At 46.9% G+C, this 15,795-nt stretch overlaps 1 protein-coding gene across 1 annotated transcript in view; it reads right to left on the bottom strand.

Moving 5' to 3' along the window:
• LOC140385927 (reversion-inducing cysteine-rich protein with Kazal motifs-like) overlaps positions 1 to 15,795 on the bottom strand; it is a 212,548-nt gene that overhangs the window by 155,648 nt on the left and 41,105 nt on the right. Inside the window, exons 4-5 of the mRNA XM_072468578.1 lie at positions 6,695 to 6,728; positions 5,764 to 5,961 (exon numbers count right to left, since the gene is read on the bottom strand). Coding sequence (XP_072324679.1) covers positions 5,764 to 5,961; positions 6,695 to 6,728 — 232 coding nt within the window. The remainder of the gene's footprint in view (positions 1 to 5,763; positions 5,962 to 6,694; positions 6,729 to 15,795) is intronic.

Genomic DNA, 15,795 nt, shown 5'->3' with positions numbered 1-15,795 from the left:
ATAATCCCATGTCCATTCTCCAGGGCCATTCCATAGGAGAAAAACGAGAACTCCTCACTCCTAGGCCTGCTAAATCTCCAGGGGTCTACTCCTCCCATCTGCTCCATAAAGTCCTTGAGCACCCTAGCTGCAGCCGGCCTCCTCCCGGTCCTGGACCTCGATCTGTCCAGCCCTGGGTCCAGCACCGTATTGAAGTCTCCCCCCATTACCAACTTTCCCGCCTCTAGATCCGGGATACGTCCCAACATAAGCCTCATAAAATTGGTATCATCCCAGTTCGTGGCATATATGTTCACTAGAACCACCGCCTCCCCTTGCAATCTGCCACTCACCATCACGTATCTACCCCCACTATCCGCCACTATGGTCTTTGCCTCAAACAGTACCCGTTTCCCCACTAATATAGCCACCCCCCTGTTCTTTGCGTCTAACCCCGAATGAAACACCTGCCCCACCCATCCTTTGCGTAGTCTGACCTGGTCTATCAGTTTCAAATGCGTCTCCTGCAACATAACCACATCTGCCTTTAATTTCTTTCGGTGTGCGAGTACCCGTGCCCTTTTAATCGGCCCGTTCAGCCCTCTCACATTCCACGTGATCAGCCGGGTTGGGGGGCTCTTTATCCCCCCCCCCCTTGGCGACTAGCCATCCCCTTTTTTAATCCAGCTCCTCACCCGGTTCCCACGTAGCCGTATCTCCCCCCGACGGCGCCCTCCCGCCTCGACCACCCCACCCCGTACCAGCTCCCCCTTCTCCCCAGCAGCAGCAACCCAGTTAACTCCCCCCCCCCCCCGCTAGATCCTTTCCTAGCGTAATTGCACCCCCCATGTTGCTCCGAGAAGTCAGCAAACTCTGGCTGATCTCGGCTTCCCCCCGTGACCTCGGCCCCCACTGTGCAAGGCCCCCTCCTTCCTGCTTCCCTGTTCCCGCCATGATTACCATAGCACGGGAACAAAGCCCGCGGTTCCCACTTGGCCCCACCCCTAATGGCCGGCGCCCACAATTCCTCATCCTCCCTCCCCCCTCTCCCCCACGACATGGGGAAGAGAGAAAGGTTACAGGGTCGCAAGATTAACAACTTGAGAGATCATCCCTTCCCCCTTTTTCCCCCCCTTCACCCCACGTAATCACCCCACCACTTTGTCCCAAACGTTCTTTTTCTGTACGAAGTCTTACAACACCAGGTTAAAGTCCAACAGGTTTGTTTCGATGTCACTAGCTTTCGGAGCGCTGCTCCTTCCTCAGGTGAATGAAGAGGTCTGTTCCAGAAACACATATATAGACAAATTCAAAGATGCCAAACAATGCTAGGAATGCGAGCATTAGCAGGTGATTAAATCTTTACAGATCCAGAGATGGGGTAACCCCAGGTTAAAGAGGTGTGAATTGTATCAAGCCAGGACAGTTGGTAGGATTTCGCAGGCCAGATGGTGGGGGATGAATGTAATGTGACATGAATCCCAGGTCCCGGTTGAGGCCGCACTCATGTGTGCGGAACTTGGCTATAAGTTTCTGCTCGGCGATTCTGCGTTGTCGCGGGTCCTGAAGGCCGCCTTGGAGAACGCTTACCCGGAGATCAGAGGCTGAATGCCCTTGACTGCTGAAGTGTTCCCCGACTGGAAGGGAACATTCCTGCCTGGTGATTGTTGCGCGATGTCCGTTCATTCGTTGTCGCAGCGTCTGCATGGTCTCGCCAATGTGCCACGCTTCGGGACATCCTTTCCTGCAGCGTATGAGGTAGACAACGTTGGCCGAGTCGCACGAGTACGTACCACGTACCTGGTGGGTGGTGTTCTCACGTGTAATAGTGGTATCCATGTCGATGATCTGGCACTTCTTGCAGAGATTGCCATGACAGGGTTGTGTGGCGTCGTGGTCACTGTTCTGAAGACTGGGTAGTTTGCTGCAAACAATGGTTCGTTTGAGGTTGCGCGGTTGTTTGAAGGCAAGTAGTGGGGGTGTGGGGATGACCTTGGCAAGATGTTCATCGTCATCAATGACGTGTTGAAGGCTGTGACGAAGATGACGTAGTTTCTCCGCTCCGGGGAAGTACTGGACGACGAAGGGTTTTTTCTGGCCCGCCTATTCCAGCTTCTCCTCCACAATAAATGTCCACGCCTCTTCTGCCGTCTCAAAGTAGTGGTGCTTCCCTTGGTGTGTGACCCACAGTCTTACCAGTTGCAACATTCCAAATTTGACCTTCCTTTTGTGAAGCACCGCCTTGGCCCGATTAAAACTTGCCCTCCTTCTCGCCACCTCCGCACTCCAATCTTGATATACGCGGATCACCGCGTTCTCCCACCTACTGCTCCGAGTTTTCTTCGCCCATCTGAGGACCATCTCTCTGTCATTATATCGGAGAAATCTCACCACTATGGCTCGAGGTATTTCTCCAGCCCTCGGTCTTCGCGTCATAACTCGATAAGCTCCCTCCACCTCCAACGAGCCCGTCGGGGCCTCCGATCCCATTAACGAGTGAAGCATCGTGCTCACATATGCCCCGACGTCCGCCCCTTCTGCACCTTCGGGAAGACCAAGAATCCTTAAATTCTTCCTCCTCTCATTATTCTCCAGCACCTCCAGCCTTTCCACACACCTTTTGTGTTGTGCCTCGTGCATCTCTGTCTTCACCACCAGGGCCTGTATTTCGTCTTCATTTTCAGCGGCCTTTGCCTTCACGACCCGAAGCTCCTGCTCCTGGGTCTTTTGCTCCTCCTTTAGCCCTTCAATCGCCTGTAATATCGGGGCCAGCAGCTCCTTCTTCATCTCCTTTTTAAGTTCTTCCACACAGCAGGAACTCTTTTTGGTCAGGGCCCCATACTAGACGGCCACCTTCCGACGCCATCTTGCTTTGTGCTTGCCTTCCTTGCCGCTGCTCTAGAGGATCCTCCGCAATCCGGCCACTTTCCTCTCCTTTTTCCATCCGTGTCCAGGCGGAATTCCCTTCTGGTTTACCGCACAGTGTTTTTAGCCATTAAAATTGCCGTTGGGGCTCCTATTAAGAGCCCAAATGTCCGTTCCACCGGGAGCTGCCGAAACGTGCGACTTAGCTGGTCATCGCCGCACCCGGAAGTCGTCAGGTCAAATTTTGATGGCAAACATAGTGAGGGCCATCAAATTCTTTGGAGAAGCACTTGCATTTAGGTATGGATGAAGGTAGCAATATTAGAATCATAGAATCATAGATTTTACAATGCAGAAGGAGGCCATTCGGCCCATCGAGTCCGCACCAGCTCTTGGAAAGAGCACCCTACCCAAGGCCAACACCGCCACCCTATCCCCATAACCCAGTAACCCCAACCAACACTAAGGGCAATTTTGGACACTAAGGGCAATTTATCATGGCCAATCCACCTAACCTGCACATCTTTGGACTGTGGGAGGAAACCGGAGTACCCGGAGGAAACCCACGCACACACGGGGAGGATGTGCAGACTCCGCACAGACAGTGACCCAAGCTGGAATCGAACCTGGGACCCTGGAGCTGTGAAGCAATTGTGCTATCCACAAGGCTACCGTGCTGCCCCTTGTAGCAAGGGTTGTAGCAAGCAAAAAGAAAACAATCGACTGCAACATAAAGATCACAGGCAAAGCTATGACTGATGTCCTATGAAACACTGGCAATGCACAGAAGAATTTAATTTTAACTCAACAACTTGCTTAAGAGTTGTCATATCCAAGTACCAAGAACGCCAAATATGTAGGTTTCATGTACCTGATATGGGATGTGCCAACGAGGTCATAGCCCCACAGAACCTAAGAGGCCAATTGGCAAGAGCTGAAGCTAAGGAGCTCAAATGTCCAAGTGTGTGCACATATCATGCTGCAGTTAAATTAGCTAAAGATAACTGGGGCAAAATTCTCCGGAAACGGCGCGATGTCCGCCGACTGGCGCCCAAAACGGCGCAAATCAGACGGGCATCGCGCCGCCCCAAAGGTGCGGAATGCTCCGCATCTTTGTGGGGGCCGAGCCCCAACCTTAAGGGGCTAGGTCGACGCCGGACGAATTTCCGCCCTGCCAGCTGGCGGAAAAGGCCTATGGTGCCCCGCCAGCTGGCGCGGAAATGACATCTCCGGGTGGTGCATGCGCGGGAGCGCCGTCAGCAGCCGCTGACGGCATTCCCACGCATGCGCAGTGGAGGGAGTCTCTTCTGCCTCCGCCATGGTGGAGACCGTGGCGAAGGCGAAAGGAAAAGAGTGCCACCACGGCACAGGCCCGCCCGCGGATCGGTGGGCCCCGATCGCGGGCCAGGCCACCGTGGGGGCACCCCCCCGGGGCCAGATCGCCCCACGCTTCCCCCCAGGACCCCGGAGCCCGCCCGCGCCGCCTTGTCCCGCTGGTAAGGTAGGTGGTTTAATCTACGGCGGCGGGACAGGCATTTTAGCGGCGGGACTTCAGCCCATCCGGGCTGGAGAATCGCGTGGGGGGGCCCCGCCAACCGGCGCGATTCCCGCCCCCGCAGAATCTCCGGTGCCGGAGACTTCGGCAACCGCCGGGGGCGGAATTCACGCCAGCCCCCGGCGATTCTCCGACCCGGCGGGGGGTCAGAGAATCTCGCCCTTGGTTTGTACAGAATACTGGTAAAGCTTCCCATACATGTCCAGCTAAAATAACATTTTTGTTGGAACAATGATAAGCGTGGTTACATGGGGAGTAAAAGAGTGGAGGGAAAGAACTAGCTGCCAGTCAAAGGGAGAGGTATTTGCATTTATATAGCACCTTTCGTTAACTCAAGGCATCCCAGAGTGCTTTACAACCCAGAAAGTATTTTTGTGATGAAATCAATGTTGTAGCCAGCACGACTGCCAATTTGGACACAGCAAATTCCCATAAACAACAACATGGCAAATTGAGAGAGAATTTTGTTGGTGGTCTGGGCAAAGGATACTTTTTGGTTTGGACTCCAGAAGAACAGCAGTTCTTCATTGAATGCAAGTGGTGAGGATGACACAAAGTCTACAGATGGATAGAGACAGGGGAGGTGAGTGGCCAAAAACTTGACTGATGGAATATAATGTATGGCAATGTGAAGTTATGCACTTTAGTAGGAAGAAGAAAGGAGCTGAATATTATTTAAATGGAGAAAGACTGCAGGAAACTGAAGCAGAGAGGGATTTGGGGGCCCTCGTGCATGAATCACAAAAAGCTAGGATACAAGGAATTACAAGAATGGAAGTAAAAGAGTGGGGTCCTTGAGGAAGGGAGGAAAACAGTGGCTCAAGAGGAAAAAGAAACATTTGCAATGGCAACATAATGTCAGGAATGGAAGTTGAGTGTTTGGCAGTTAATGTAAACTGTACAGAAGATGGCGCCGGAGCGAGGTGACTCTCTGCGAGCTCTCCCCAACAGATCCACTTTTTACTTAACTTATACTCGTTCCCTATTATGTATTTTCTTTTCTTCCCTTTTCTTCCCATGTACTTAATGATCTGTTGAGCTGCTCGCAGAAAAATACTTTTCACTGTACCTCGGTACACGTGACAATAAACAAATCCAATCCAACCAATCCTAATGAAAATGGAGTCAAAAAAGGTGTCTCATGAGATGAGTTTGAAGGCGCCATGGGAGATGAGAGAGAATCTAGACATGGACAGAGTTTAAGGAAGGGAGTAAGCAGTTGATGGGCCATTCGGCAGGTGGAAAAGCCAAAACAGCATTTACGACTGAATGGAGGGCCTGTATATTGATGACGCAGACACGCATGCTCTCTACCAAAACAAAGACAATTATAAATGACTATTAGAGGCATGATTTATACTTACTATCAATGGGATTTTTCATTGGGTATGAGCGAGTGTAGTTGTCAACACATTGAATAAGCTGTGGGCTAATGGAGGCACAATAGTTTTCCACAGCTTTAATCTGTGACTGTGTGGGAGAAGAATCTGTACGAAAAATAGCTTGGCAATATTCTCTACAATTTGTGTGTCGGCCTGCATAACTGCAACACAGGGATCCCTCTGTAATATAATAAAGGCAAATATTAATTCAGGTGTCAAGCTAAAGATCCTTATATTCTTTCTTTGCCCAATGATCTCTGAACTATGGTTGCAACCAAAACGTAACGCTTCACAGATCAGCGAATTGAGCAATGTTACTTAGTAAAAAAATATTTTGATTTTGAATAGTCTACCCTCGCCATCCAGTCTTCATATCACACCTCTGCATTACAAGCAAAGAATAGAGAGGAGCGATTAATTATTGCTGCAATTATGCTGTAGTACGTATTATGCAAGTGAACGTTGAGCTGGACAGCAACTTAGAAAATTCAGGAAAATCCAGCTGAATGGTACAAAACCCACCTCTACTAGACATTTGTTCACTCCATAATCTACCATAGCCACCTAATTTGCAGGGCATCGCACAAATTACACCTCCTGAGACTTTCTCTCTGATAATTTACAGAATCCGGGCAATATCTAATTGCTTTTTACCTTTCCTTATTTTACTAACGTTTATGCTTTCTTGTAAACTTAGCACAGCCCCTTTTGCTTTTTCACTACATAATCTGTCTTCCGTATATTGCTGTTTACAATCTTTAAAAGATCAGATTTCTGGAGGCTTTTAAGGTTACTAAATTAACTAAATCACGATTTGAGCGCCGTCTACTTTAATATAAAAAGAATTATTAACATAACTCAGTAATTCATTCATCAGCATCAATTCCTGGTTTTAGGGTAAAAATGACCTTACTCTCATTTCGGTTCACACAGCTGAAAAAAGCAGTCTGAAATACAAAAAGAGTGAGAAACAAATGAGTAATCGCAATAATAATATGAAAAGATCAGTTTTATACACAAATCTGTCAAATCTCTACCACAACCTTCTGCAAGGTAGATGGTGCCAAGGCATTAGCAATTACATTTTCAAGCCAGCCATTGGAGGTGTGTAATATAGAGGATGATGCTTTCATAGGAATAGACCATTCAGCCCCTTGAGCCTGTCCCACCATTCAATGAGATTATGGCTGATCTGTGAACAAACTCCATATACCCTGCCTTTAGCCCATATCCCACAATCTTTCTGTTTATGCACCTGAACACCTCAGTCTCTTTGGACATCCGTTGCACCTAACCTCTTTCCATTTATCATAGGAATTTTTTTTTTACAGCGCAGAAGGCCATTCGGCCCATCGAGTCTGCACTGGCTCTCGGAAAGAGCACCCTACCCACGGTCAACACCTCCACCTTATCCCCATAACCCAGTAACCCCACTCAACACTAAGGGCCCATTTACCTAGTCTGTCACTTCATCACCTCTTTCCTGTTTCCAATCTGCCCTCCCCACCCCCTCACCAAAAAGGCTTATTTCATTAATGCCTTGGTGCTTCAGCCAAAACTGATACTTACACCCTGCAGTGACCAATAATTAGACAACTTTTACATTTTCTAAATTGACAAAAAATGTAATGTGCAATATGCACACTCTATGTATAATATATATAGTATATCTGAAACTTTAAAATAATGAGCCTTTCTTTTAAGAACTACATAAAATCCACCTCCCCAACAAAATAAATAGTTCAGAATATGAAATTATATTTGACAGACATCAACCAAAGTTCAGTCATTTCAAATTAAAATATTAGACACAAATGTCAATGCAACATATGCAAAGTTGGACATAATTACAAAACAAACAATGATCACAGCTATGCAAGAACCAAAATATCAAATGCAGCTTGAGCAGAACATGGGAATGTGTCAACAGATACCTGGGTTGGAAAAACAAAGAGAAGCAGAAATTATAGTGAGTAAGGACAATAAATATCTGATAAAAAGGAAAGGGCTGTACTAGGGGAGTAAGTAGTGATAAAAGACCTCAGAGAGAGAGGGGAGATCTTGAAGCAGTCACAGCCAACACCTATAAAAAATATAACCAGTTTAAATCAGTGTAAACATTCACATTTGCCTTGACTATAACAGTTCAAAAGTGAATACATCAATGTAGAAAATACACATTTAACATATCATAGATCATAGATTTATCATAGAATTTACAGTGCAGGAGGAGGCCATTCGGCCCATCGAATCTGCACCTGCTCTTGGAAAGAGCACCCTACCCAAGGTCAACACCTCCGCCCTATCCACATAACCCAGTAACCCCACCCAACACGAAGGACAATTTTGGACACTAAGGGCAATTTATCATGGCCAATCCACCTAACCTGCACATCTTTGGACTGTGGGAGGAAACCGGAGCACCCGGAGGAAACCCAAGCGCACACGGGGAGGATGTGCAGACTCCGCACAGACAGTGACCCAAGCCGGAATCAAACCTGGGACCCTGGAGCTGTGAAGCAATTGTGCTATCCACAATGCTACCGTGCTGGTAGCATACAAATATACAATATATAAAATATACAAATTAGTTTCAACAAAACAACTTTATATTGTTTAAATGATAATTATGAAATAAAGAATTATGAGGAATAGCAAGAGGTTGAAGTTAATATTTCATATGGGATAATGACACAAATATATGTTTCTACAAATTGTAGGTAAAATTATGTCACACATGAATAGTTTTAGTTTAGTGTAATAATCAATCAACACAAGATAGTGGGCAGCACGGTAGCACAAGTGATTAGCACTGTGGCTTCACAGCGCCAGGGTCCCAGGTTCGATTCCCCGCTGGGTCACTGTCTGTGCGGAGTTTGCACGTTCTCCCCGTGTCCGCGTGGGTTTCCTCCGGGTGCTCCGGTTTCCTCCCACAGTCCAAAGACGTGCAGGTTAGGTGGATTGGCCATGATAAATTACCCGTAGTGTCCATAAGGGTTGGGAGGGGTTATTGGGTTGCGGGGATAAGGTGGAAGTGAGGGATTAATGTGGGTCGGTGCAGACTCGATGGGCCGAATGGCCTCCTTCTGCACTGTATGTTCTATGTCTATATAAGACGATAAGACATAGGAGCAGAATTAAGCCATTCAACACATTGCATTTGCTCCACCATTTAACCATGGCTGATCTGTTTCTCATCCCCATTCTCCTGCCTTCTCCCCACAACTCCCGATTCCCTTATTAATCAAAAACCTATCCATCTCTGTCTTAAAGACACTCAGTGATTAAACTTGTAGTGAATTTTAGTTTTAGCATCATATGACTATTCTTAGCTTCACTTGACAGGACATTGCATCTTGATATTTTAGACAGAATAAAGCTAACTACGGATGAGCCAAGCACAGATAACACCTTCAAGGTTGAATGAGTAACTCACATGTTATCAGTAAAAGGAAGGCTAACAGGGTTTTATGGGTGCAAGGGAGGGAACTGTAACAGATGTTCCTTCCATTAATTTAGCTTACAGGTTTTAAGAAGAAGCAATTACCTTTAACTTTGTATTAGAGTTAAACATTGTGATAGTATGTGATTAGTGTAATCATACAATTCTTTAGATTTTTATTATTCAGCATTATGTATTAACCAAATGTATAAGGAAACTTGTTTTGAATGTCACATTTTAAACATTGACTATTGCTACATATTGTATTGGTATTGTATTGTATACTCTGTATAACTTTAAGTACAATTTGTAGTATTCTGTATGGGGTGTGGGATAAATGCCCATGTGCGAGGGTTGACATTGCCCATGGGTGAGGGGTGTGGAGGTCACACTTAGAGATCGGGATACCCTTTCCAAATTGTGGCGAGTTGACCTACCCAATGTTGGAAGCATTTCTAAGTGTTCATAAGATCATCTATCTCCCTTTGAGACTTTTCTTGCTGGAATCATTTCCTTTTTTATTCCCTATAAGAGAGTACAGCTAGGAGGTTATTGACAATTACTTATTGATCAAAGCAAGATTGCAGAATGTCAAGCGATTTTTAAAAAAATAGGAAAAATTTAATAGAGATGAATTCATTTATTCATTTTGTAATAAATTTAGAGTGCCTGATTTTTTATTTTCCAATTAAGGGCAATTTAGCGTGGCCAATTCACCTGGCCTGCACATCTTTGGGTTGTGGGGGTGAGACCCACGCAGACACGGGGAGAATATACAAACTCCACGCAGTGACCCAAGGACGCGAACCCAGGCCCTTGGTGCTGTGAGGCAGCAGTGCTACCCACTACGCCACGGTGCTGCCCATAGAGATGAATTTATTACACATTTATCTAAGGGATACATGAAAACAGATGTACTTGACGAGGAATTACCAAATCTACCCACAAAATTGGGGTCGCTGAAATGCTCTTGGATATAGAGCTGGGAGAATTTGGTTTCCAGAAATGTGTGCTTTGGTGGGCCAAATGTTCTTTTCCTCACCCTCAACCTTCCTCATGTTAAATGCAAGATTATTTTAAAACCTCAAAATCAACAAACCCCAGAGCAAGGTCAAGAGGAGAAGAGCACGACAGAATGGAAAATATCGGACCAAAATATAACTAATTAGAATAGCTACTGCAGGTGTGGTCTTTCTAATTATCTTGAATGCCATTCAATTTCCACACAGAGGTGAGTAATCTCTTGTGCGAGTTCAGCATTATTCAGTAACTGGTTTCATCATGCAGACGTTTCGACCCAGCATTATACGAGAAAGCTTTGACAAACAGTCATCGGACTCGAAACGTTAGCTCTTTTCTCTCCCTACAGATGCTGCCAATACTTGCTGAGATTTTCCAGCATTTTCTCTTTCGTTTCAGGTTCCAGCATCCGCAGTAATTTGCTTTTACCTAATGTATACGAGAAGTTTGTTGTGAACTCAGCTCCAGACTGAGAGTGGCCATGAAACAATCATGTTGGATCAAATATGTGTATGTACACAGTAAGTGATGAAGTTGAAAATGTGTTAGATCAGAAAGAGAACAAAGAACAAAAGAGCTTTGAATAAAATTCAACCTCCACCTACAAAATCTGTAAGAAAACTATACCAAAATCAATTATTTGTACCCTCTATACGAATTATAACAATAGAGGAGGCAATTTAGGGACATCAATGTCAGTTCAAGCATTGCATTATAAAAGTATTTCCAATCTTGAACTGACAGATCAAGGTAACAATGATTGGAAAAAGGCTGAACAATTTTTCACATTAGCGAACACCTTTGAGTAGATCCATGAAGTGTACAAAAGGTTTCAAAAACATCAGCTTTAACAACAAGTTAATCAAACTCAGTTTTTTCCATAGCTGTTGTAAAAAGTGATCTTATAAATGTCTGCTCAAAATGCAGAACTAACAGTCTATCCTACCACCCCATCAGGAAGTCGAATAACCCTGTAAGTCAGACTAAAAACAAGCATGATTACCAGTTAGTTCCATGATTAAGGTTAAAAGAGGACTTCAAAAAGCTGTATGCTCAAATTGATCACAAATAGGGGTAGCCTGTACAATCCTAAGTAGATGTTATCTGCCCAAGTCTGGAGTTGAGCTAGGACCAGATCACGTTTTTGGAAAACTACATTCTGATAGATTGTCGACTTGAAACATTAACTCTTTTTCCCTCTTACTACTGATCTTCTGGGGGTTTCTATTTCCAGCAGCCACAGTATTTCACTTTTTTAGGTAAACAGGTAACCTCATCAATCAGAAATTTCGGTTATCAGCATGCTTCAATGTCAGTTGACATTGGTAGTATCCCTTCATGTGATATTCAATACCCATGCAGCACACAAAAGCTGTCCATGTTTTGGACCAATCTGCTCTGTCAAATTATATATTGAAAAAGAGAATAACACCTGAATGCCTGTAGTCCCTGCCTGGGAGGTCAAATGAGTGCTATACATTGGGCGGAGAATGCAATCTCTAACGTTCTCCCTGAGTCTGCGTGGGTTTCCTCCGGGTGCTCCGGTTTCCTCCCACAAGTCCTGAAAGAAGTGCTGTTGGGTGAATTGGGCATTCGGAATTTTCCCTCAGTTTACCCAAACAGGCGCCCGAATGTGGTAACTGGGGGATTTTCACAGTAACTTCATTGCAGTGTAAATGTAAGCCTACTTGTGAAACTAATAAAGAGGAATGTACAAGATAGGAATTCCATTTCTCTTCTTCTGGTAACCACTGCGCAGTTGAAGACTTTTCCAATATTACTCAAAATTAGGCCGTTTAGCAGGAACTGAGGTTTGAGGAAGAGACATCTATTCTCTAAACATACGGAGAAAAGTGTAGCCACCTAAAGTGGCCAACTCCCGATTTAAAATGGTGAACGGCAAAGGCTGATGGGAAAGTCAGCCAACAAGACAAAAACCAGCAGCTGCAGGTTTGCTGTGTATTTACCTCTGCAAAAACCAGACAACATCGATACCAGCGACCATCAGCATAACAAAGTAACAGCTATCTGCATACTGATGGGCAATCCCCGGGAACAATAAGTAACATTTTTGACACAGAAAGCAAAGCCAGACTCCTCGGCGCCAGCAGGAGCCAACACAAAGGAGGTGAACGAGCACCTCAAGACCGCCCAGTATTGGAGAAAATCGAACCAAGCGATTGGGACAAAGTCCAATCACTTGGGATCAGGTACAGGGTCCGCCCCGAAAGGCAGGAAGCCCCTGGGGACTATAAGAGTTGAGCCCCAAGTTCAAATCGCTCTCTTCACCGCTCTCTTCTTCCTGCCCGGGTCACCCAGCAAAAGGAACCAACATTGACCGTGACCGGTGCAGTGACTCCCGTGATCATCAAAATCTTAAGTCTTAATTCAACGCTCGCTATGGGATAGGCGCTCCTAGATACCAATCCGTACCAACTTCAAATCCCGCAGACTCAGAACCCGAACGAAAGGCCATTTGTTCCCCTGACCTGGTGGGCCAGTTCAAAGTTAAGTATAGGCCTGTTAGTTATAGAAGTAGCTTAGACGTAGAATTTGTACATGAGTAGCGATTACTGTGTATAATAAATGTGCTTTGATTTAAATCTTACTAATCGGTGTATTGGGTTATTGATCATTACTCGGACTTGAACCTCGTGGCAGTATCATAAAGATACCTGCCGACTCGAGAGCAAAGGTAATAAAACAGAGCAATTGAACAAAGGAGAAAATCAGCAACAAAAGGTAACGCCATCCATAGCTGTGATGTACCAATGGAAATGCTTAGTCAAGGTGAATGGACAGCTCCAAGAAGCAGCATTCACAATATAAATTATGAATACTGTTAAGGCCCTGGATGAGAACCCAACCAACTTTACTTTGCAAAACTGTGAGGAAACGCCTCAGAAGTACCACAGACGTGATAACACTGACCAATAAGTATTTTTATGTGAAAACAAACTTTAATTTAAACACAGTATTAACCACATTAGCAACAAAGAAATAGCTTTACAGTTAACAGTTACAAGATCTTGACTTCCGGGTGCGGCGATGACCAGCTAAGTCGCACGTTTCGGCACCTCCCGTTTTAACGGACTTTTGGGCTCTTATCGGGAGCCCCAACGGCAATTTTAGAAGGCTAAACCCACTGTGAGGCGACATAGAAGGGAGTCCCCCGGATGTGAATGGACAGAAGAGATAATAGTGGCCAGATTGCGAAGGATCCTCTGGAGCAGCGGCAAAGAAGGGAAGTGAGAAGCAAGATGGCGGTGGAGGGAGGCCAGTTGATATGGGGCCTGGAACAGCAGGAGTTCCTCCGACGATGTGTGGAGGAGCTCAAGAAGGAGGTGCTGGCGCCGATGCTGCAGGCGATTGAGGGGTTAAAGGAGGCGCAGAAGACCCAAGAGATGGAGCTCCGTGGAGTGAAGGCAAAAGCTGCCGAAAATGAGGACGAGATACAGGGCTTGGTGGTGAAGACGGAGACGCACGAGGCACTACATAAGAGGTGTATGGAGAGACTGGAAGCCCTGGAAAATAGCTCGAGGAGGAAGAACTTAAGAATCTTGGGTCTTCCCGAAGAACAGAGGGAGCCGACGTTGGGGCGTATGTGAGCACGATGCTTCATACCTTAATGGGAGCTGAGGCCCCGACGGGCCCCCTGAAAGTGGAGGGAGCGTATCGAGTCCTCGTGAGAAGACCAAAGGCAGGAGAAATACCTCGAGCAATAGTGGTGAGGTTCCACCGCTACAAGGACAGGGAGATGGTCCTGAGATGGGCGAAAAAGACACGGAGCAGCAGGTGGGAGAACGCGGTGATCCGCGTGTATCAGGATTGGAGTGCGGAGGTGGCGAGAAGGGGGGCGAGTTTCAATCGGGCCAAGGCGGTGCTCCACAAGAGGAAAGTGAAGGTCGGAATGTTGCAGCCGGCAAGACTGTGGGTTACATACCAGGGTAAACACCACTACTTCGAGACGGCAGAAGAGGCGTGGACATTTATTGAAGAGGAGAAGTTGGACTAGAGAAAGAGTGTTTGAAATGAAGTAGTGAGGTGGTGGTAAGGGACTGTGAATCAGATGGGGGCAAATTTTCTTTTCCCTCGAAGGGGGGGACACACGAAGAAATGTGGGCGCCGGTGGGGAAGGGGAGGGGGAGGAGAGAGGGAGCTGCGCCATCAGGGGCGGGGCCGAGAGGGAAGCACGGGCTTTGTTCCCGTGCTATGGAAATTGTGGCGGGAAAAGGGGGCGCAGGAAGGAGGGGGCCTCACATAATGGGAGGCTAAGGATAAACGGGGGAAGCCGAGGTCAGCCAGAGTTGGGGGGAGCAACTAAGCTAGAGAGGGATCTAGCGGGGTTAACTGGGTTGCTGCTGCTAAGGGGAAGGGGGAGCTGTTACGGGATGGGATGGTCGGGTTGGGAGGACGCCGTCGGGGGGATAAGCGGGTGCGTGGGAACCGGGTGAGGAGCTGGTCTAAAAAAGGGGATGGCTAGTCGACGAGGGGGGGGGGTAAAGAGCCCCCCAACCCGGTTGATCACGTGGAACGTGAGAGGGTTGAATGGGCCGATTAAGAGGGCAAGGGTACTTGCGCACCTAAAGAAGCTAAAGACAGACGTGGTCATGCTTCAGGAGACGCACCTGAAACTGGCGGATCAGGTCAGATTAAGAAAAGGATGGGTGGGACAGGTATTCCACTCGGGCTTGGATGCGAAAAATAGAGGGGTGGCAATACTGGTGGGGAAACGGGTATTGTTTGAGGCGAGGACCATAGTGGTGGACAGTGAGGGTAGATACGTGATGGTGAGTGGCAGATTGCAAGGTGAGGCGGTGGTGCTGGTGAATGAATATGCCCCGAACTGGGATGACGTGAACTTTATGAAGCGTATGTTGGGGCGCATCCCGGACCTGGAGATGGGAAAGTTGGTAATGGGGGGGGACTTCAACACGGTGCTGGACCGGTCCAGATCTAGGACCAGGAGGAGGCCGGCAGCGGCCAAGGTGCTTAAGGGCTTTATGGAGCATATGGGAGGAGTGGATCCCTGGAGATTTACTAGGCCAAGGAGTAAAGAGTTTTCCTTCTTCTCCCATGTCCATAAAGTGTACTCCCGGATAGACTTCTTTGTCCTGGGAAGGGCGCTGATCCCGAAGGTGGCAGGAACGGAGTATTCGGCTATAGCCATTTCAGATCATGCCCCGCATTGGGTAGATCTGGAAGTAGGAGAGGGAAAGGAACAGCGCCCACTCTGGAGATTAGATATGGGACTGTTGGCGGGCGAGGGGGTATGTGTAAGGGTGAGGAAATGTATTGAAAGGTACCTAGAGATTAATGATGACAGAGAGATCCAGGTGGGAGTGGTCTGGGAGGCGCTGAAGGCGGTGGTTAGAACATAGAACGATACAGCGCAGTACAGGCCCTTCGGCCCACGATGTTGCACCGAAACAAAAGCCATCTAACCTACACTATGCCATTATCATCCATATGTTTATCCAATAAACTTTTAAATGCCCTCAATGTTGGAGAGTTCACTACTGTAGCAGGTAGGGCATTCCATGGCCTCACTA

This window comes from Scyliorhinus torazame, chromosome 11 (assembly GCF_047496885.1).
Source record: "Scyliorhinus torazame isolate Kashiwa2021f chromosome 11, sScyTor2.1, whole genome shotgun sequence".
NCBI classification, from domain to species: Eukaryota; Metazoa; Chordata; class Chondrichthyes; order Carcharhiniformes; family Scyliorhinidae; genus Scyliorhinus; species Scyliorhinus torazame.
Note: the sequence above shows the minus strand (reverse complement) of the source record. Positions and strands in the feature narration are given on the sequence as shown.